At 46.4% G+C, this 23,670-nt stretch overlaps 1 protein-coding gene across 2 annotated transcripts in view; it reads left to right on the forward strand.

Annotated features, from left to right (window-relative positions):
* The window catches only part of SMARCAL1 (SWI/SNF related, matrix associated, actin dependent regulator of chromatin, subfamily a like 1), a 53,042-nt gene that overhangs the window by 14,171 nt on the left and 15,201 nt on the right, over nt 1-23,670 (forward strand). For both annotated transcript variants that reach the window (XM_052660999.1, XM_052661009.1), the window contains exons 7-12: nt 4,078-4,264; nt 6,655-6,805; nt 7,748-7,906; nt 9,538-9,603; nt 16,616-16,756; nt 20,351-20,569. In XM_052660999.1, coding sequence (XP_052516959.1) covers nt 4,078-4,264; nt 6,655-6,805; nt 7,748-7,906; nt 9,538-9,603; nt 16,616-16,756; nt 20,351-20,569 — 923 coding nt within the window. The remainder of the gene's footprint in view (nt 1-4,077; nt 4,265-6,654; nt 6,806-7,747; nt 7,907-9,537; nt 9,604-16,615; nt 16,757-20,350; nt 20,570-23,670) is intronic.

A 23,670-nucleotide genomic window follows, 5' to 3' on the forward strand; every position in this document is an offset into this window, starting at 1 on the left:
TAAAAATTTTCCACAGTTGTGGTCCACACAATCAAAGGCTTTACCGTAGTCAGTGAAGCAAAAGTAGATGTTTTTGTGGAATTCTCTTGCTTTTTCTATGATCCAGTGGATGTTGGCAATTTGACCTCTGATTCCTCTGCCTTTTCTAAATCCAGCTTGAACATCTGGAAGTTCTCGCTTGGAGAATTTTGAGCATTACTTTGCTGGCTTGTGAAATGAATGCAATTGTGTGGTAGTTTGAACATTCTTTGGCATTGCTTTTCTGGATTATAGTGAACCCCGGCGTTTTCCAGTCCTGTGGCCACTGTTGAGTTTTCCAAATTTGCTGGCGTATTGATTGCAGGACTTTCATAGCATCATCTTTTAGGACTTGAAGTAGCTCAGCTGGAATTCCATCACCTCCACTAGCTTTGTTTGTAGTGATGCTGCCTATGGCTCGCTGCTTTGCATTCTAGGATGTCTGGCTCTAGGTGAGTGATCCCACCTTCATGGTTATTTGGGTTATTGAGTTCTCTCTTATATAGTTCTTCTGTGTATTCTTGCCACCTCTTCTTAATATCTTCTGCTTCTGTTAGGTCCATACCATTTGTGTGCCCATCTTTGCATGAAATGTTCCCTTGGTATCTCTAATTTTCTTGAAGAGATCTCTATTCTTTTCTGATCTATTGTTTTCCTATATTTCTTTGCATTGTTCACTGAGGAAGACTTTCTTATCTCTCCTTTCTATTCTTTGGAACTCTGCATTCAGTTGAGTATACCTTACCTTTTCTCCTTTCCCCATTTCATAGATTGGGGAAAATCTCGACCAAGAGAAAGGAAACAGTTGTTTTCCTTGTCAGGAGCCTTGCAGGGTCACAGTAAAGTCTGATTAAAATTGTGATTCTGAGTTTGTGATGTGACCCACTAGGAGATGGAGAAACCAGGTCTGTGAGTTGAGAGACTAGTGAGGTGAAGTGCTGCGTATGTCACAGTTCCATTCCTCTGGGAACAGATCATAAACCTGGGGCGTCTGGACCTCTCTCCCACCCCTAGATCTCGTATGTGAAATCAGATTATTGGCCTGAGCTAGTGACCATGTGCCTCTGAAACGAATTAAGAAATAACAGTAAGACCTGAGAGTGTGAGTGCCCTCTGCAGATACAGTGGCTGCTCCGGTCTCCGGGTCAGGCCAGTCTCCTCTGAGTGTTCCTCCTCCCCCTTCTCTCAGTGATGACTCACGGCCTCCCGGCCACAGCGAAATTGACAGCAAGCCTTCTGTTTTCCCCTGCCTGTCACAGTCCAGAAGGGTTCTGCATCCCCAAATCAGTGATGTCGTCTTGTCGGCTGCTATTTGAAAACATTCACATCCACATCTCTCCGCCATGTGGGCCGGCAGCGTTCTGCCAAAGAGCTGTTTGACAGAAGCGACTTCTTGATGACTCATGAAGCCAGATAGCACATCCATCTGATCTCCCAGTGCGGGGAAACGGTAGCAGAGAGTCACTGACAGAGAATTCAGGCAGTCTCAGAAACACACTCTGTGGGCTGAACCAGCAGCATAGGATTTGGGGAGCTAGCAGTCGATAGGAAACAGAGTAGAGGGTTCTTTTTTCCCCCTTGAGTGGCTGAAAGGACATAATGCGCACAAAGCCTTGCATTTCACCCCAACTGGATCATCAGCTCTTTCTTAGCTTTCATCAGGTATCCAAGTGCTGAAGATCACTAGGATTAAAATGAAAATGGGTTCTGAAAGCACATGGAGTGCTCAGCCTCTTGAAGTGTGCAGAAATCAGCACGTTCATATTTAATTTGGAAGCTTACAGTGTATGTCGGCATCAATATGAACAGTCTATCTTTTATTAAAGCTATCAGCGTTACCTAATTTCTTATCAGGGTGATGCTATTCATGCAAACGGTTTCCAGAAATATGCTGGGAAAAGATTGAAGGCAAAAGAAGGAGGGGGCGGCAGAGGATGAGATGGCTAGTAGCATCACCGACTCAATGGACATGAATTTGAGCAAACTCTGGGAAATAATGAAAGATAGAGAAGCCTGGTATGCTGCAGTCCATGGGGTCACAAAGAGTCAGACATGACTTAGTGACTGAACAACAACAGAAATATTTAGGGAAAGACAAATGGATTTAAATATATTGAAAATGCAACACAATTTAAAGTGGTGATAGATAGCTCAGCCTCCATATTCACTTCAGTATTTATAACCGGCAATTGATGGTTGTGGCTGAAGGCTTTGGAATACCTTGTGGGGAGATTAAGAAACACATGACCGTGTGGAATAGAGAACCAACAGCCTTAGAATTTCAAGTAACATGGGTTAGAAATGAAATGGACCCAAGTTCTCTGTCTGATTCCTTCACCTGGATTCCTGGAGAATCCAATGAGCCCCTTGGTGGGTTACTACAACTCTCCCAGGGTGCCCCTGAGGGTAAAGGGTAAAGAGCCATTGAGGATGTGTAGACAGTGGTCACTCTTCTAGGTAGATTTTCTGAAGGAAATGATGAAAGGGAAGACATCTTGAAAGCTGCAACTGTGGGACAGCAGGCTGTGACTGGTAGTTTACTGATAATTCTACTACCAGGGATTTCTAGCTCTGTCTTTTCTCTAACTTTAAACTGGTGTTATCCTGCCTTCCCCCACCCTACAGAATTCTGTTTTGTTTGAAACTTGGGTTGTTGTTTTGTTGTTTTTTTCTGTTTCTTTACTGAATAAAGACGTTTGGTTTTGTTTTTCTTTTGAAATCAGGTGAAGCTAAATTCCTTCAAAAAAGAAAAATCAATGCAATTACTTTGTTTTCATTTCCATGTAGTCCTAGGTCATTTGTTTTTCCCAGCTGGTTTTATAGCTCTGACTAGAAAAGGTCTCTCCATCCATTATATTGGAGTGTGGAAGCCACATGCGTGGAAGGAAAGTGAAGACCCTGAAGTATAATCTTTAGTTCAAAGAGAGCTGTGGCCACTCCCAGTGTAGACTCTAAGCTAAGCAGGGGTTGGTAAAGTTCTTTTGTAAAGGGCCAGACAGTTCATATTTCAGGCTCTGTGGGCTGTGCTCTCTCTGTCCCAGTGACTCAGCTGCACCATTAGGCATGATAGCTGCCATTGGCTGTCCACTAACACATGGACACAGCTGTCTCCCCACAGACTTTATTTATCAGAACAATAAGTAGACTGGTTTGGTCCACAGGCCGCCTCTCCCAAGAGGAGATGCTTTCTCTCTTATGGGAAATGTCCAAAGTCCAAGGCCATGGCATTGTTCTCAGTCGGTGGCCTTTGCATGGACTCTGCCCTTTGTTATTATTTGTAAATAGCACTCCTGTCCTACTGATTTTTCTCCCTCCCCTCAGCCCCACCTCCCGGCTTGCGATATTATTTTATTTTTGTTTTTTTTCTTTTATTTATTTTTAATACTTTTTATTTTGTATTGGAATATAGCCAGTTAACAATATTGTGATAGTTTCAGGGGACAGCAGAGGGACTCAGCCATGCACATGTATCCATACTCCCCCGTGCTCCCGTCCCATCCAGGCTGCCACAGCTACTGTTCTTTCTTGGAAACACCTCACAGTTTCTCTGCATGGACCGCAGTGTTTTCTTGCCTGTGGACAGCATGTAGCTTAAAGTTCTCCATCTTCTCAAGTATCCAAACCAAAATAAAACATAAGGAGAATGAAAACAAGGCAAGATTTATTCACTCTAAGTCTTGCTTTAACTGGGCTCATTTTTAAAGAATATGGGTCGTTATTTATTGAAAGGAAATACTAAAATAATTTTTTAAATGACTTTAGGTTAAAAAAGATCAGTCACAAAAACATGTTAGTTCTTTCCAGTGCTGGCGTAGCGTAGTGAAGATCAGCTCTGCGTTACTGAGCGCCCTCTTGTCTGCGGGCGTTAAGAGCAGAGGGAGGAAGCTGCTGCTCTGCCATGCGTCCGTCAGTGCCCCGTTTTCTCTCCAGTTACTCTTTTGAAGAAGGTGGCACACTGCAGAATTCCAGCCCTTGAACTTTGTATCTCAAAGCCCCTTATTTTTCTCCCGGAAGTCTCGGGCATTAACACTCCAGTTCTTATGCCTCTGTTCTTTCTAGTGGAAAGAGTGCGCTGCCTTCCACAAGTTCAGCTGGATCCTCTGCCCAAGACCCTCACCCTGGCTTTCGCCGCTCAACTCCAGAAGACGTCTCTCTCTCCCGTGGCAGACATCCCCGAGGCAGACCTGTCCAGGGTGGATTCCAAGCTTGTGTCTAGCCTGCTGCCCTTTCAGAGAGCTGGAGTCAAGTAGGTTCTTCCTTTGCCTTCTGTGGTCTTTCCTGTTCAGGTTTATCGATCACCATGAACGAGGTTCAGATGCTCCCTCTTTTGTGAATACTCCTCTTTCACAACCTTCTGAAAGCATCTAGGGATTAGAATTAAACAGCCCCAGTGTGCCATCACCAAAGCCTGATTGTAACCATTGATTTCAAATTCCCTAAGTTAATCAGGAAATTCCCTAAGTTAGTTCCCTAAGTTAATCCCTAACCTAGACAGCATATTAAAAAGCAGAGATGTTACTTTACGGACAAAGGTCCTTCTAGTCAAAACTATGGTTTTTCCAGTAGTCATGTTTGGATGTGAGAGTTGGACCATCAAGAAAGCTGAGCACCAAAGAACTGATGCTTTTGAACTGTGGTGTTGGAGAAGACTCTTGAGAGTCCCTTTGACTGCACAGAGATCAAACCAATCAATCCTAAAGGATATTCAGTCCTGAATATTCATTGGAAGGACTGATGCTAAAGCTGACAGCTAAAGAACTGACTCATTGGAAAAGACCCTGATGCTGGGAAAGATTGAAGGCAGGAGGAGAAGGGGATGACAGAGGATGAGATGGTTGGATGGCATCACTGACTCAATGGGCATGAGTTTGAGCAAGCTCCAGGAGATGGTGATGGACAGGGAAGCCTGGTGTGCTGCAGTCCATGGGGTCACAGAGTCGGACATGACTGAGCGACTGAAATGAAGTTAATCAGGACTCTGGATGGCAAGGGTTCACAAACTCTACTCGAAATAGTGTAAGAAGTAACGTATGTGTCCTCAGCTCATGCCATCCACAGGCCCACTGGTCACTTTCCCACCTTGGTTGGTCACTGGCTTCCGAAGGGCAGAAATGCTGTTTTCAGGCCATTCAGAAAGACCTGTGCAGCCTGGAGTTCGTGTGGGCCATGACAACTGCTGATCAGAAGAGGGGATGTCTGTCCTCTGTCTTTTCTGTGTAAGAAGGAAAGGAGAAGAACTAGTCAGCTGGCTTATTATGAGGTTCCTGAGCAAATGATCAGTTTTGCAGGAATTCCGATGAAAGAGGAGTGGTGTTTGGAGCAGGAGACCAGATATCTGGCTTTCAGAGGTCCTTTTAGCTTTTCCTGATTCATCATGTGGGTCAAGCAAGTTACTGTCACTGTGCCTTGGTTATTTTTCTCATTTTGGGGAATACTAGTTATAAGAGAGATACTTTCCCAGCAGTTACGATGGCACCAAGCACTGTTTTAAGTTATTTAGACATTATGAATGCCTGCTACACTCTCTGGAGTAGGTCTGGCTGTTATACCACGTGACAGCTGAGGCACGAGGAGGGTATAGATCACTTGCATAAAGGCACACAGCTCCCAGGTGGTGGACTTGGAACCCCAGCCCAGGCCAGTGGGGCTCCGAAGGAGTGGAGTACTAATCCCATGCCTTATTCACAAACTGTTAGCCAGGGCTACTGCCCTGGAGGGTCAGGGTCACGGTTGCAGGCTGTTAGGTGATGAGCCACAGTGCCCCTCCTAGACCAGCACTCTTGCTCCATCCTTCTCTGTGGACATCATTCTTTTCTCCAGTGTTTTCTGTCTTTGCCATGCTTATGCATATAGAGTCCTCTCTGACCTTGAGAAAAGCCATATTTTGATCCCACCGTCTTTCCTTTCTTCCCTTCCCTTCCCAACAGATCCCTCCCGTGACAAGCGCGTCCCACCCAGCCCTTCTTTAGGGAGGCTTTCCCAGTCTCTTCCCTTCCATCCCGTGGGCCTCACCTGCACCAGGCAGAGAGCAACTCATCTTATTGGAAACTCCGCCCACTTTGCTTCCATGATCTAAAGATCTTGGAGCTTCTCCCTACCCTTTGACTACACATTTCCCTGGTAGCTCAGCTGGCAAAGAATCCACCTGCAATGTAGGAAACCGCTGTTCAATTCCTGGGTCGGGAAGATCCGCTGGAGAAGGGATAAGCTACGCACTCCAGTATTCATGGGCTTCCCTTGTGGCTCAGACGGTAAAGAATCTGCCTGCAATGTGGAAGACCTGAATTCAGTCCCTGGATTGGGACAATCCCCTGGAGGAGGGCATGGCAACCCACTCCAGTATTCTTGCCTGGAGAATGCCCATGGACAGATGAGCCCACTGGGCTACAGCCCACGGGGCCGCAGAGTCAGACAGCTGAGCGACTAAGCACAGCACGCTGTCCCTGTTTGCATAGTCTTCTCTAGATTATTACCACCCTGCCCCCTGTGCGGCCCCTGTCTTCCTTCTTGGGGGAGAGGTCTCTCGTGAACAGGTAGCCCCCTCAAGCAGCAGTGAGGCTTCCGCGCTATGCAAAGGCAGTTTAACCACTGCCCTGGGAGGTGTGCCGTGCTGTATCCTGACCTTGTCCACTTCAGTTTCGCTGTAGCACAAAGAGGCCGCCTGCTGCTTGCCGATGACATGGGTCTGGGGAAGACCATCCAAGCCATCTGCATAGCGGCCTATTACCGGAAGGAGTGGCCCCTCCTGGTGGTGGTACCGTCATCTGTGCGCTTCACCTGGGAGCAGGTCAGTTTTCCTGGTGTCATCACGTTAACAAGGACAGTTTTCCTCAGAGTCAGAGTCACCACATGACTGTTTGGGGGCAGGCCCCAGGGAAGCTCGGAAGCTCTGTGTCAGCTGAGGGTGAAAGGGGAGATGAGATAGCTTCCTGAGGTCAGGCCCCTGGTTTTCTGAGTTGGGATCAGCCCAGGCCTTCAGGAAGGAGAGGAGCAGTCTTTCCAAGCTCCAACTAACTTGCGCCTGTCACAGACGCTTCCTGAGCGCCTCTGGTGTCCCTGCTGACAACACCTTTCACTTAGGTTTCAGAATAGTTTTACTCCCTTTATTTCCCTTAATCCTTAAGTAGCCATGTACAACAGACATGAGATATTAACCCCACTTACAGATGAGAAAATTGCCCCTCAAAGAGGCTAAGCACCATACTTACTGCTAGTGAGGGGCGGTTCTGGGACCTTGAGGTCACACCTCCTAACTGGGGGCTCAGGATTTTACACCCAGTAGCATGTGGTGTGGGTAGGAGGTGTTCTGTCTGCCGGGCAACTTTTTGGCTGAAGAACCCGACACAGCCGTTGTGTTGTCACTTAGCTATGAGCTTGTCTACCATAAATCCAAGGATCAGAGTGGTCCTGTGAAATGAATAAAACTCTCCATAAGCAGACGCGGTGAGGAAGGAAGACGTGGTTCATCGTCCGTAGCTTTCCCCAGCTTCAGGTTACTCGGGGGCAGCTGTCGGCTTGCTCAGGCTACGGCGTTCATAGGGACAGTTCAGTCTTAGGGACAAGGGTATGGCAAATGCAGGCGGGTGGGGAGCTGGGAGCCTGAGTGTACCTGCAGGGGCGCTAACCTTGGTCCACCTGGAGAGAGTCAGTGATGGCTTGGCGGGCGTCCCAGCTGGTGGCTGCCGGGCCAGAGCCTCACTTGGATTTTGTTCTCTCCTGTCACCCCCAGGCCTTCCGTCGGTGGCTGCCGTCTCTGAACCCGGTCGACATCAACGTTGTGGTGACCGGGAAGGACCGCCTGACAGATGGCTTGGTCAACATTGTCAGTTTTGATCTTCTGAGCAAGTTAGAAAAGCAGCTAAAACCCCCATTTAAAGTTGTCATCGTTGTAAGTGACTCGACAGTCTTTCGGTACTTCCTCCCTGGGGAAGGTCTCCCTGAAAGCTCCACGAATGTCCACATCTGTCATCTCATGGAGCCTCCCTAGGTTTCTAGAAGAGAAATCACTGGCTTCATTTTGTGAGGAACTGGTATTTCATTTCTCTCAAATATCAATTCTCAGTCCTGGCTACATATTAGGATCTTCTGGGGGCTTTTTGGAAAGTGGTGATCTGCTGGGTCTGTGCTGGGGGTTTCCAGCCCGCCTCTTCTCCCCACGGGGGGTCACGATGGAGCCCGTGGACCCCAGACAGCCCAGAACTCCAGGAACTACAGCCTGGACAGCACGGGCCTGCGCCTTCATCTGCTGCTCTCTTTGTTGGCATGACCCAGGCACGCAGCTCAAACAGCTAATAGGTTTTCTTTCAGCCGATATAAAGATGTTCCCTCCCACCACAAATACATACACACTAAAGCACTCAACCTTTTTTGGAGAAGCTTTCAGAGTCTTGCTCCCAGATGTGATGTTATGTCTTATAGTTGCCACTTGCCCTCTTCTAACTCCTCTCATGCTCCAGAAGGAAAGTCTGGAGAGGCTGGCCTCCTCTCCAGCACTCAGTGTGTCCCCAAGGCTCACAAATATAACCCTGAAAAGGTGCGAGTCTCTCCCATCTCCGCCCACATCCGGCCAGCTCCCACCCCAAGTCCAGGTAATAGACTGTTCGGGGTAGAGCGTGCGATGGATGAATTCCAGTGTAAGTGTATCCTCACTTTTTTTCTTGGCAGAACAGGCAAACCTGATGCCTCCAGATGACACAAAATGGTCTTTATGCAAACGTGTAACTGGAAAACTACCAGTGGTATTTTCCTCCTCTAAAAATAGGATTTTCTGTCGACAGTGGCTCCACAGACCTTGCTGCTCGTGTTGTCAAGCGCACATCTCACCTAGAGAGAGCGAAAGGGAAGGGCTCTTGAAAGCTCTTGCTGAGCCTCTGAGACATACGCATCAACAAGGCTGCAGTGGAGGCTCTGCCTCGGGTTTCCCGGCAGCAGGTTGACTGCAAGGGAGCCACCTTCATCCGTTTGCTCAGCCAACTAGAGGGTTATCCCCTGTGCAGGGCCATGCACTGCTGCGGGTATGGAGACAGGAGGTCAGCCTCTGGCCTCCAGGGAGCCATAGCCCAGCAGGACAGGCAGAAGCACACGCAGATTGTCACAATCCATCCCAGTGCCTTCAGAGACATGGGAGCCAAGGAGGTGCTCAGGGAGGGGAAGGAGACTGCACACGCCGGGCAGCAGCACCAGGCGCCAGCGCAGGGCACACCCAGGTCCTCAGCACACTGATTAGTGGGAGGTGTGTCTTAGAAACCAGCAAAGAGATTTGTTCAGTGCAGCCAGTGAGGTGGGCAGGGCAGGGGCATCGCCAGCCCCACTTTGCAGGTGGAAAACTGTCCCTGAGAGATGAAGCAGCTTGCCTAAAACATTGCAGAGAAGATGCCCAGAGCCTGGTCCTTAGCCACACCCGCAGCCGTCTCCCTGAACAAGAAGGGTGATGCTGTACCAGGGTCAAGCTTGACGTGGGCTCTCTCTCCGTCCACGCAGGGTTTGGCCTTGTCCACTTATGTGACTGTTTCTTTACAGGATGAATCCCACTTCCTCAAAAACATTAAGACTGCCCGCTGTCGTGCAGCTGTGCCCCTCCTCAAGGTGAGTGCTGCCGAGGCTAGACTTGGCGCCTGAACCCACGGGGTGCCGAGATGCCCTGTGTTTTGTTTGGGCTGGACAGGGGTCCACGGGGAGCAGGGGCTGCAAGTCTGGGGCTGCAGCCCACGGACATGACTTAGCATTGACCCAGGGCATCTCTACTTAGGACTTTGGTCCCAGATTCACTTTTCTTCCTAACGTCCTGCTGAGGAGCTAGTGGTCAGTGTAGTTGGCTGTCATACATGAAGACCTGTTGAAGGTCACGAGTCGGGTCAGGATTCACTCCAGAACCTCCTTAGGGTCCTCCTGGACAAGGCAGAGCTATAGCCTCCAGCAGTGTCCCATCTTAAACTGTCCAGGAGGACCTGCCTCTCTGCTCAGTGGTTTGCGGGGCAGAGCTCTTGGGGTGCTGGGAACCAAGGGCAACCAGTTATACAGACTCAGAACTAAGTGTGGGTATCAACTGGGTATTGTGGGTCTCAGTCACAAAGCTGAGACCTGCTTTATAATAGTTAATATTACTAATTTATAATAATAATAAGATGATACCATTTTCTGGGGCCATCCTAAGGCTGATTTGTTAACAGAAAGGTTAGCTGTCCACATCCTTTTCTGGGGTGGTCTGAACCTGTGCTGAACACTTTGTCTGCTTGAGTCCTGGCTTCCAAGCAGAAGGTGTATGTGTGTGTTGTGTGTGTTTTATGTGTGTACAGTGCAGCTTTGAATCTATCCAAAAGCATTCTGTTCTGACCTGCAGTATAAGTGCCATGTAGCGTGTGTCACACACTTTGGTATCTTTTTTGTGTGTTCTAGTCCCTCCACTCCCAACAGGGGGAAAGCCCCAAATTTCCTTCCATTTTTCTATAGTGAGTTTTTTGGTCCTTTAGGAGAAAAATATTGTACAATTAGAAAAGTAATCTTTTTTCTCATAACAAGGTGAAAATATCTCACAGATGACTCTGGAGCAATCTTTGATTTGTATGAACTGAACAAACAAAAGTGCCTGTTTATCTTGGGCTCTAGTAAAGCAGCCTTTGGGTTGCGCCATTGTTTTAAAACTGCAGCTTGTATTGCCTTAAAGAAACATAATCGCACTAAGCTGGAGAAAACTAATATGCTAAATGTTGGTGAAACTTAACTAGCACTTGAAAATTTTTTCTGCCTGCCTACAAAAGGCACTCAAGTATCTACTCATTTCAAGTTTGTTTTGCATTCAGAATAACTGGTAACATGATACATCTTACAAAGCAGAACTGTATTTGCTCTAGACTTAAAAGTACTTTACTTAAAAGCTTCATTCTCTGCTCAAGTTACCTATAAATGTTTATAGGTTGAGAGCCCTTTCTGCACACACATAAATGGAATGTGTTTCCCAGAGTGGTGACCCTTGTTTTGGGAGGTTTTAATATGTTTTCTTTTGAAAAATGTTAATAGGCTTTGGTACCGTGGTTTCAATATTACAGCCATAACTAAAATTAAATCTGTACCCTTGATTGTCTAGACAAAAGAAACTGCACAGTACGTAGATGCTATCATTAAAGATATACTAGGAAAGCTTCTTAGCAACTGTCTTGTTAATGCACTCATCACCTGGCAGGCAAGCCGGACTTAAATATTGGTTTCTGAAATATGTGCTTCTGAGCCAGACCTTTTAAACAGTGTTAATATTTTTCATATCTTGGGTATATTTCAGAGTGACACATTTAAAACAAATATTTAACTGCAAACTAGTATATATTACTCTGGATTTACCATAGAACTTGGGTGAATTAACGTATCAAAATAGGACCCGTGAATATAAGCCTGTTTATGGGTGTCTCAAAACTGTTGTCATCCATAACATTGACTTTGCGTGGTGCTGGACTGTTGGCACCTTTGAGTGGGGGTGGAGGATGAGGCATCCTGTGTTAATTCTGTTGATCAGACCTATCATCTCTCTGCTGTATTTTCATCTGGATCACAGTTCCTCGACCTTGGCACTGTTGACATTTTGGGCTGGGTAATTCCTTGTTGTCCACAGGGCCGTCCTAGGCATTGTATCAATAGGATGTTTAACAGCATCCCTGGCCTGTACCCACTAAATGCCACTGGTACCCCCAGTTGTGACACCCAGAGTTATCTCCAGATATGAAGTGTCCCAGGTGGCGTGTGTGGCATGTGAAAGTTGCTCAGTCATGTCCGACTCTTTGCGACCCCATGGATGGCTCCTCTGTCCATGGAATTCTCCAGGCCAGAATACTGGAGTGGGTAGCCTTTCCCTTCTCCAGCAGATCTTCCCAACCCAGGGACCGAACCCAGGTCTCCCACATTGCAGGCAGATTCTTTACCAGCTGAGCCAGCACGGAAGCCCAGGTGCAAGAGGAGGGGAATTATGCTTCCCCATTTCTCTTGAGAACCATTGATCTAGATGCTCTAAGGAAACGAGTCAAGCTAGGTATTTTTTGGAATAAGAAGAGAGTTGGGAAGAAGTAAAGTAATGCCTTTGAAAAGCCACATAAGGGCCTAATTTAATACCACTTGACTATTCCCCTCACTCCACTCGGGGATCTCTTAGAACTACATTCTGTTAATTAGTATGTCAAGATTTTCAGCAGATGTTCATGATGAGGTAATTAGGTTACAATCCCACTGTCTGTGAGACAGCTAGGCCAGAGCATGTGGGTTTCATGGATGGAAACAGCAGCTGCATGCAGAGGACTTGTTGTAGGAAATTGGTGTCACTGTACCCTGGGGAAAGGTGGCAACTTTCTTTCCCTATGGCACTATTTTCCCAGGCTGCTAAACAAAGTGGTTCTATTTTCATTTCCTGTTGACCCTTGAACAACGTGGAGGTTAGTCTGCCTTTAACTTGCTTATAGTTAGTTGGCCCTCCGTATCTGCGGTTCCCCCACATCCTCAGACTCATCCGTGTGGTTCAATTTTCAGCCTATTGTTGAAAAATATCTGCTTAGGTGGAATTGTACAGGTCACACTCATGTTGTTCAATGGGTTCAAAGCAAGCAAGACAGAAAGCTATAGGGGACAAAACTAAAACTAAAATCATCTTGAGACTTCCCCGGTGATCCGGTGGTTAAGACCAAGCTTCCACTGTCAGAGGGGTGGGGATTTCGGGGGTGGGGGTCAATCCCTGGTTGGGCATCTAGAATCCTGAATGCTGCGTGGCATGGCCACAAAAAAAAAAAGAACCACCTTTCATCCCTCCCAACACAGAAAACCTCTGTTAACAGTTTGGTTATTTTTCTGACACGTCAGTTGTAGGACAAGATCGTTTTTAATGGCTTAGGAGCATTCTGTGGTATGGTCGCATCCCATAATTTAACCCTTAGCGTGGGACCTTGTTTAGCTGTTATAAATAATTCTGAACATGAACACCATCCATATATTCAGAGCTTGTATACCTTGTCCTCTTAGGACAAATTCCTACATTCGGGATTTCTGGGTAGTGATTTTACCTTTTGACAGCTGCCTCTGAAGTTCAGTCTGCCCATGCATCACCATCATCACTCTCGCTCAGCCCAAATCACCGCACACTCTTTTTCTCCTTGTGGCCTCAGCCCTGAAGGGTGTCAGATTTTTCCCTGTTGAGCTGTGAGGTGTGTGTTTGAGTTTTCCTTAGTGGTGTTTTATTTATAGTGCTTTTTATTGTTAAACCAGTTAGATTATTTCTGTAGAGAAAGAAAGAATCCCACCATCCCTCCTAATAGACAGGTGTTTCTCCTTCTGTGTGAGTGGAGTCCTTTCATCTCTGTTGATTGGCTAGGCCAGATGAGACTGGTGGTCTACGGTGCACGAGCTTTTTCTTTTCCTTCCTCACTAAAGCACTTTCACCAGGTGGCATATTCAAATAGCACAAAGGAGTGTGCACTGGAAAATGGCCTGCGCCCACCTTGAGTCCCCAGTCCCTTGGTTTAGTTCTTAAAACTGGTCTGCGCCCACGCCAGGACGTGATGTGTGTTTCTCATCTCCCTCCCTAGGGTACTCTACCACTGTTTTTTACCTTTCTTTTCCCCCTTGATGATGTATCTTGGTAATCATTCCACTTCATTACCGATGACAGGATCTCATTCTCACAAGTAGTTTTCTGCTGCATAAATCTGTCGTAATGTGTACCATCCGTTCCCTTTCGGTGGATTTGTAGCCAAGCTCTGGGTGTTACATGCATGCTAAGTTGCTTCAGTCATGTCTGACTCTCTGCGACCCCATGGACTGTAGTCCACCAGGCTCCTCTGTCCATGGGATTCTGCAGGCAGGAATACTGGAGTGGGTTGCCATGCCCTCCAGGGGATCTTTCTGACCCAGGGATCAAACCTGAGTCTTGTAATGTCTCCTGCACTGGCAGTCGCCTTCTTTACCACTAGTGTCACCTGGGAAGCCCCGTAAGAACACTCAGAGCAAGTGAAGTGTGTTAGTCTCTCATTTGTGTCGAACTCTGTGACCCTATGGACCATAGCTTGCCAGGTTCCTCTGTCCATGGGATTCTCCACTTAAGAATACTGGCATGGGTAGCCATTTCCTTCTCCAGGGCATCTGTCTGACTCAGATCGAACCCAGGTCTCCTGTACTGTGGGCAGATTCTTTACTGTCTGAGCCACCAAGAAAGCCCTGTGGCCATCTTTTCATTGTGATATAAAAGCAGGGAGTAGGAAACCCAGTCTCTCTGCGTTCTGAAGAGATGGCTGTTTGCCTCTTCAGGTCAGAGGGGGAGTGGTGTCAGGTGGAGGGCCTGCTCTCTCCCCGAGGGTGATCAGGCCATCTGCAGAAGGAATCCCCTGCTTGTGAGAATGACCCAACTTCTCTTGACACTAAATAGAAATCTTTCTTTCTTTTTTTTTTGCATTGTTCCATTGTGGGTTTCTTGGGTTCGGTAAGAGTTAACTTAAGGCATTCAGTTTAGTGTGGATTCGTGTAGCTGTATACATTTCTACTTTCCTAAATGGGAAGTTCCAGAGGTAGAGGATGACATCTGAACCTTGAGCAGCCGGGCATGATTAATGGCCTTACGCGTGACAGTGATGACAATGAACGTGTTGGGGCTGAGCAGTTTAAATCATTCCATAATAGATGAGACGCCCTATTAGTTTCTTTTCAAAGCTGGCCTTTTTTGTTTTCCATAATGCTGCCTCTGCTTTTTAACACCCACAAGCATCCATTTTCATCAGTCCCCTCACGCCCTATAGGGTCTGGACAGTATATGGGAAGGCTAACTCCATATTAACTCCGGCCTGTAACCACCTGGCAGAGAACCCTGGAGTTAATTTCCATCAGCTAATCTGTGAGCTGCTACCCAGACTCCATCCCCAGGCTATGGCAGTGGTGATGACAATGATGTGGGGAATAGGTTTGGGATGATGAGCTGATTTGCTCTTACTGATAAGACTTTTCATTTCTCCCGTTTCATTGAAATAATCTTGAGCCAAGGCAAGCGATGCTACAGGCGTCATTCAAGAAGCTCATTGTTATTTTAATGAATCTACATCAAACCTTGCAGGAAATTAGAAGGCCTGGGTAATTGAACTGTGGAAAATTATAGCTGGAGAAATTCATAGCTCTCCTGTCATAATGGAATTAGGTATTGGTGGTTCCTCAGAGGGCAGAAGTGCATCTTGAGAAAGGTATATATTGTATATTTATAAAGAATTATTTTTCTTCCCTCTGTTGCACCTTTATTTATTTATTTTTATGAGGCCACATATCCATCTGAAAACCTAATTTCCTCCCCTAGGTGATTGACTGCATGCAATTGCCTTATGCTGCTGTCATTAACTCAAGGTTACAGTGGTTAGCAAGCTGTTTCTAGACAACTGAGCCCCACAGTAGGGTCCCTTCCCAGAGCTGAAATGGATTGTACCTCTAGTGATCTTTGACCATTCTGCATTCTAATCCAGTGGGGAGTGTCTCTATCTTTTTTTTTTTTTCCTCTCACCCTCTTTCTCATCTGAGTAAGAAGTAGGATTTGGGGTCTGATCTCCTTGGGTCAGGTGGATATCAGGGTAATGAGGAATCTGAAGCCTGTCATTGAAATCAACCAACTATTTAGACCCATTCTGCCTTTGGCTGAGCAGCCTGCTACAGGCCTGGACTGCGTTTAGGGGAGATGGATCCAGGTCCCACCTTTTAAAGTCCTTATTAACTGCAAAATGAACTTGAGTCAGGGATATCCAGGCTCAAAGCATTGTGCAGCTGGGTTAGTGACACTTTTTTCTGTTGTTTTTTCTGTTTTCCTCTAAAGAAAATCAAATAGAGGCTTAACACACAGGCCATCGCGGATTCTTCCTCCTGGGAGTGCGAAAGGGCTGGTCCTAGGTGCCATTGTCTGATCACAGGTTCTGCTTGGATGTCAGAAATCCATCCTGGAAAACGTTCAGAGCTGCTGCAGTCTCCCATGCTTCCTCTTCCAATGCTGGATTCTTCATGTTTACTCTGCCGTCCCTAGGACACTGGTTAGCTTCCTTGTGAATGTTTTTTGGCATACAGTGAATACCTACTGAGTGCTTACTTTGTGCCAGCCACTGTGCTACAGGAAATCAAAGGGAACCCAGCTCAGTCCTTGATCTCAAGAAGCTTGCAGTCTAGTTGAGGGAGTCAGACAAGATAGAACGCAGTGCAAGGGGCTAAGTGCTTAAATAGATGTGGACCGAGGGCTTGGCCAAGGCAGCTTAGAAGATGACGCCCAGCCTCTTACAGGGATCCAACCATGAGGTTCTCGGAGCACACTTGCTCTCTCTCTCTGATTGTGGTACCTTCGCCTAGAGTTCCCAGGCTGATGCCACACACAGCCCTGGAGTGACGCCAGTCTTAGGGTATTTGGAATCTACATCTGCCTTAGACCTAAGATGAGTGAACTTGGGAAGCACCTACGGTCAGAATGCCAGGAAGCAAAGGTCTTGCTTCCTGCTGGATTCCACGGAATATACTGTTCCAGAGTCATCGGCTCCAGCTCCTAGTGAGAGGGTGCTGGGGACATGCCCTGCGTGTCCTCTGTGTGCCTCAGCACCTTTGGCTCTTTGTGTTCTAGGTTGCCAAGAGGGTGATCTTACTGTCGGGCACACCAGCAATGTCCCGGCCGGCGGAGCTCTACACGCAGATCCTTGCCGTCAAGCCAACCTTCTTCCCTCAGTTCCATGCCTTTGGACTTCGCTACTGTGGCGCCAAGCGGGTATTTATTCTCCGTTCCCTCTCTTCCCCACCCACCCTTCACCCTGATTGTCACACTTTTCTTTTTTCTTTTATTATTTTTTAACACCAAAAAACCATCTGTATTGGGGTATAGCCAATTAACAATGTCGTGATAGTTTCAGGTGAACAGTGAAGGGACTCAGCCATACATATACACATATCCATTCCCCCCCCCCAAATCCTCCCTCCCATCCAGGCTGATAACATTGAGCAGAGTTCCATGTGCAATGCAATAGGTTTTTGTTGGTTATCCATTTTAAATACAACAGTCACACTTTCCTTCTTGTTCCTTCTTTTCGGCCATGGCGTGGTCAGAAGGGACCAGCCACGGAGCTGGATTCAGATTTTAGCTCCGCTTCACCCCTCACTCTGGTCTTGGAGTGTCTTCTATTAGACAAGAGCAGCCCCTCCTAGTTCTAATGCTCAATAGTATTTTCTGGTAAAGCGACCAGTGGGCAGTGCACAGGTGCTTGGATCTCCGTGAGCCTGCAGCTCTTGCCGGACTGGAGGACACTGAAGGGAGCTTAGGTGAAGCCAAGGGCCCCCTGCTTGCTGCACAGAGGACAGAGGACGCCTTTGAACAGGTGGAGTGGGGGGCGTGGTCTCAGGCTGGCCTGGCGGGCTCGCAGCAGTGCGCCTTGGCTCAGATGTTGACTCATGATGGTGAACCGTGTCTGGTCCGCAGGCCGGAAGCCTCTGACCTACCGATTATTTGTGTGTGAATACAGAGCCAGAGAAGCGGCTGCCCCTGGAGCCGCAGTCCACACAGCTCCTCTTTTCCAAAAAGGGCAGAGCAAACCTTATAAACACAAATGCTATCATGATTTCTAAAACCTCAATTTTTTAAAAAAATTGAAGAAAAAAATTAATGATGTGGGAAATAAGAGTGAAAAAAAAAGTTGGATGCCAGACTTGCCCCTTTACTGTCTGAGCCACCAAGGAAGCCCTCAGACATCCCCCTTAGTTAATTACTCATTCTCATGCCGGCTTCTTTCTTGTGGGTGGTGCCCCTGTCACAGAGGCTCTAGCTGGACTCAAAGCCTTGTTACTTGAGACCTCAAGGATTCCTGTTTGGTGACCAAATCACAGATATGCCAAGCTGCTGTTTGCATGGCTGGCCCTGACACTCTGGAGAAGTGGCTGCCCGCCACACCACCTGAGAGAGAAGAGCCTTGCTGTGCAAGTTCATGACATAAAAACGATCATCTGCCTTATTTTGAAATACTTCCTGAAAAGAGAAAAGCTTTTCAAGTACTTTAAAAATATCCACTTATATTCAAACAAAGTACTTATCGTGTAACTTGTGAAGCCTGGCAAAGTTAATTGCACACCATTTTTAGCTGGTCACTGAGGCAAGAAATCTCTGTCCTTGAATATACTTAAAGCTGTACACTTCTTTAACTAAGTTTCCCTGTGGATCAATCCAAATTAGATTGGACACGGTTGTCTTGATCACTCAGAACTCCCATGTGTGATTTGTACCTCTGTCCTCTTCGCAAGCGATCCGCTTTCTGCAAAGGATCTTCTCCTCCTCGACAGTCTGGTCCCTGATAGTGCCTTGTTGAGCCAGGGGTGGTAGGATCTAGAAGCAGAGCTCATGGCCTTTACCACCATGCCATCCCTCCCTGTGTTCCTGGCCACCATCTCCGCAGTCCTTCACATCCTCAAATTCACCCTTTCCCTCCTCCTTGCTGCCCCAGCAACCAAGAAAACAAAGTTAGTACCTTCCACATCTTCATATCCTTCCTTCCACTTAGACCAATGCCTGCTCCCTGATAAGTTTTCAGTAAAAAGCTTGCTGAAATGTAGTTATTCCATATATTAAAACCTTTGGTATTATCAGGTTTTAACCTGCAAGATTAAAAGCTGAGAATATTAGAATGTTGGAGCATGATACCTAAATTAATTATGATATCCATTTGTTCCTGGCATGATTTTTATATAATGCAGCCAGTAGGCCAGATCTACTTTTTTTTTTTTTTAATTGTGGCCAGATTCTTGCAATAAAAGAAGCCACTGAAGAGAATGCCCCATACTGAGCTCATTTTCAACCCCATGGTATGAAGGCATTTGCTGAGAACTTCCAGTTGATTTCAGAGCATTTTTTTAAAAAAAGAAAGAAGCAGTTTTTGATCATTTTATTTCTCTACCTTTGGCTGTCTCTTCCTGTTCCCCATTTAGCAAAGGACACCTGCCACATCTCCGCCATTATACTAGGTCCACTGGCCCTCAAAAATGAGCAAGCCTAGCCCCTGCCCACAGCGGTTCACAGTACTGGGTGGGGTGAGGCATGAGGGAAAATGAGCAGCTGAAACCCTAAGGCAACAGGCACCCCGGCTCCCTCATTTTCTACAAGACCGTAGAAGTCAGTCCTATTTCTGTTAAGATTGTTAGCGAAGGGCAGGGTTTTTATTTGGTAACGACCCCTCCAGCTGTATGGCAGCGAGTAGGCATTCTCACTCGCTGCCGCCTGTGAGCTGCTGGTGAAGGAACCATTTTTATGAAAGATGGCCTGGGCGCTCTAAAACCCACCTCTGGTTTCAACCAGATGCAGCTGCACCTGTGTTCTGGGTTCTCCCCTTCTGCCCCTACCACTGTGGCCACTGTGATGGCAGCCACCAGGTCGCGCTTGGTGAAGCCCATACTGGGGAAGAACAGCTTTGTAAATAAATCCCTGTTAACCCCACCAAATAAAGATATCACAGCATCGTCTCTTACCTTGGGCAGTGGGCTCTCTGGGGGAAGCCCTGAGGAAGAGTCTTTCTGCATTTGATGTATAGGAAGAGCCTGACACGCTGAATATCTGGTTTGTTCTTTTTTCTTTTTAATATTTATTTGTTTGGTTCAGTCAGGTCTTAGTTGCAGCATCTAGTTTCCTAACCAGGAATCACACCCAGGCCTCTAGCATTGGATGCAAGGAGTCTTGGCCACTGGACCACCAGGGGAGTCCCTCTCGCTTGATCTTGAATGTAACGGGCACCAAACCATGTGGCATTTTCCCTTTGCTGCTAGAAAGCTTAACACCAAATTGTGGGATGCCATGTCCATTCTGAAGGAGATCAGCCCTGGGATTTCTTTGGAAGGAATGATGCTAATGCTGAAACTCCAGTACTTTGGCCACCTCTTGAGAAGAGTTGACTCATTGGAAAAGACTCTGATGCTGGGAGGGATTGGGGGCAGGAGAAGAAGGGGACGACCGAGGATGAGATGGCTGGATGGCATCACGGACTCGATGGACGTGAGTCTGAGTGAACTCCGGGAGTTGGTGATGGACAGGGAGGCTTGGCGTGCTGCGCTTCATGGGGTCACAAAGAGTCGGACACGACTGAGCGACTGAACTGAACTGATGATACACATTTTTGGTTCACCTCATTCCGAACTTTGTTTCTTCCTATTCCCTTCCTGTTTCTCATTTGTCTTCCTGGAGGTTTGAGTCATCCCTCAAAGCCAATTGAAGTTCTGTGAACAAAGCCAGGGGAAGAGAATGTTGTGAGGAAGTCGTCCCTGGGGGTCACAGCCCCGTCCCCGGGTCCTGAGGAGTCTCACGGGCTGTGTCTCGGTTCTGCCTCCACAGCAGCCCTGGGGATGGGACTACTCGGGCTCCTCCAATCTGGGGGAGCTGAAGCTCCTGCTGGAGGAGGCGGTCATGCTGCGACGCCTCAAGGGCGACGTCCTCTCCCAGCTCCCAGCCAAGCAGCGCAAGATGGTGGTGGTCGCCCCAGGCCAGATCAACGCCAGGACCAGAGCCGCCCTGGATGCCGCCGCCAAGGAGATGACCACCAAGGACAAAACTGTGAGTTGGGGCAGCAGATAGGGATTTGGAAGTCCACGTGGGCACTGCCGTTCCTTCTCAGGAAGGGGCACCGTGGGGGTGACCAGAGTCCCCTGATGTTGTCTTTCTGTAACCTTTCCCTACCTCCCAAGGCCAGGATGGTGAGCCTGCTTCGTTTCTCAGCCTATCTAGTCTGCTTCCCAAATCTCTCATGAGTTTTCAGCTTTCTCCTTGGGTAGATCACTGTTGATGGACAGTCCTAAAAATAAACCCCAGGGGAATGACAGGATGGTGATACATATTCTGAATGCCTCAAAGAAAGTTGGAATTTGCATTTAGTGTATTTTGAGGGCACCTCTCTCTAGTCACAGTTGTTAGAAATTAGTCCTAAGGGTATTTGGTATACATGTTAATGCTCTAACCATCCCATGTCACTTGCTTTCGTCAAAGTAACAAATTAACATTTATATAGCAGAGTTTTCAAACCTTCTTACCCTTTAGTCCTTATTATAGTCATTTATGGTTGGCAGGAAGTTGGCACCTCCGTTTTACTGGAAGGGAAACTGAAGTTCACGGAGATTGGGATTCGACCAAGGTCTCACACCTACTCCATGGCAGAGCTGAGGCTGTCCCCAAGCCTGTTAGCTCTGTATTTTAGGGCTCTTTCCACTACGGCGGCTTTATCTTTTCAAAACACTTTCATTTCGTATCTGCCTTCAGTGTCACACTGTGCTAAGTGCTGTAAAGTAATCTATACCAGCTCCATTTCTGTCCTCATGGGATAAAAACCTTGCAATTTTCATTCCCAAGAAAATAACAGTCATTGACATTTTTTGACATTATCATAAAGCATTATCTGGGCTTGGTATTACCCCATATACAGAAACTTAGATCTAAATGAGATACCAGCCTCCTGGGAGAGTACAAAATAAATAAAATGACAAGAGACAGAATGTGTGATTCTTTTTTTTTAATGTTATCTTCCCATGTGATGAGCAAAACTGGCTAGTAGCTTTTAAGAAACAGTGTAGGATTTTGCACTGATATTAATACCTTATCCAGCTGTGTTTAATTTATGCTATATTATACACAATAATCTGTGTGGCCTGGAGGAAATGAGCAGGCATAATCTCTTTGCTGTGGAATTTTCAAATAAAGTTCCATAACATCACTGTGGATATACAGATCAGTGATTCTCAATTTATATTTCCATAGAACTACCAGAAGAACTAAGATATTCTGTTGCTAGAATCAGTGTCAGTGAGATAAAAACTCAATGAATGGAAATTTTTTTCTCGATTTTAAGCTTTTTCTTAAAACTTTCTTAAGCCATTATCAAGTCTGCTAACTTTTGCCCATCAGTGAAATCTACCAAACAAGAAAACCAATGAACATATATATATACTATTAATGGAAAAAATTGGAAAAAAAAATGGAAAAAATTCAGATGCATGTTATTTTTAGATGCAAAGGTATGAATGTTTATAAAAAGCTTTATGAAGTGTTTTAGTTCCTTGGACGTGTGGTGGAAGAGAGTCTGTCAGTATTTCATGGGAGTCTCCAGAGAACAGCCTTGCCTGTACCAGTTCACCTCTCGAACCAGATGGAGAACAGCCAGTGTAGACAACTGACAAAGTAGTCAGTGGGGATTTGAACTGAGGAGGAAAGTCATATTAAGTGGTCAAGAGGCAACTGTCAATTGTGCAGAATAGCCAAAAAAAAAAAAGTATGGGAATCTTGAACTTAGTGCAGCAAGGTTTGAAAGGATTTTTTAAACTTTGCGCCAGTGTGCATGGTTAGGTGAGTGGCCCTTTATGATTTCAGGTGTAACCTGCATGTTTGATTTTTGAATTAATAGGGGATGATGTGAAATTGACTAGGCTGAGCCATGGAAATCAGGAATATTGGATGTTTATAACTCCCCGTGACTGTGCAGATCCCTTAAATTCTTTGGGATTTGTTGATATTTTCTTTCCTGAAAAGGGAAGCCACAGCCTGCCTCCTAGGCTTGGTGCTGGAAAAGTACAAAGGGTTGGTGGCAGTTGCTCTGAATCCCACCTGTTGTGCGATTATTGTCACTGCTTCTTCACCCCAGAGTCTTAAAGCTATTTTGCAGATTGTGAAAACAGACCCTAAATTGCATTGTAATTCTTCAAGAATCCAGTGGAGAAGAGCCCTTGAGTTCTTCTCAGTACAGTGCTTGAGAATTGCTCTGTGCTTCCTTGATGTCTTGGGAAATTTAAGTTTGTCTTTAAGAGAGAGAAATTGAATAGATAAAGATTGCCTTCGGCATGGTACTAAGATACTGTATTCTTTCTGATAGGATAAATTCTTGAAAAATGTTGTTTTCTTTTGTCTTCTTTAATGTAAACTCATTTTTTATAATGGAAAATCCAAGTAGCAAATGAATTTATGAGCGTGAGCCTTTAGAACATCAGAACCTTTCTTACCATAAAGCCACCGATTTAGTGCATTGCAAACCATGTCAACTGGGAGCAGTCCGCCCCCCACTTAACCCAGGAAATAGAACCAGTGTCTGGGGGGGCTTGGACCAGATGGCCATCAACATGCCTTCCAAGCCCTGACTGGCTGCAAAATCCTGAATTGAAAGAGTTAAACTGGAGAATCATGGTTTTGTGGTTTTAGTCTGTGAATCTGCAGAAAGGACCCCACCACCCCCATTTTTAATAGTGACTCTGCAGCCCCAGGTTTCCCAGCGATTTTACACATGGTGGTTCAAGCAAAGCACTGCTAACCTGTCAAAAAGCGGTTCTTTCTTTGTTCCCTCACACCTTCCCATCCAGAGGACCACGTTTTTTGAAAAGCTTTAAATCACAGAAGCCAAGGTGAAGCAGCCAATGTATAAAACATAACGTACAGCAAAAGCTTTTTCTCATTTTGAGCCGAAATAATAGATAGCTCTTCACCGGCTAAGAAAAGCCAACTCTAATCATCCTTTGTCTAAAGCCATTTTTTGATCAGCAGGACCAGGAGCAGAAAAATAGAACTGGTCCACGCAGACTTCCTGGGGATGGTATCAGCTCACCTTTCTGCCGTTTGACAATCCATTCAAATTCCCACACAGAGCAAGAAATTCAGAACCCCAGTGAATCTAATTTAAT

The sequence above is a fragment of the Budorcas taxicolor genome, chromosome 2 (genome assembly GCF_023091745.1).
Source record: "Budorcas taxicolor isolate Tak-1 chromosome 2, Takin1.1, whole genome shotgun sequence".
Taxonomy (NCBI): Eukaryota; Metazoa; Chordata; class Mammalia; order Artiodactyla; family Bovidae; genus Budorcas; species Budorcas taxicolor.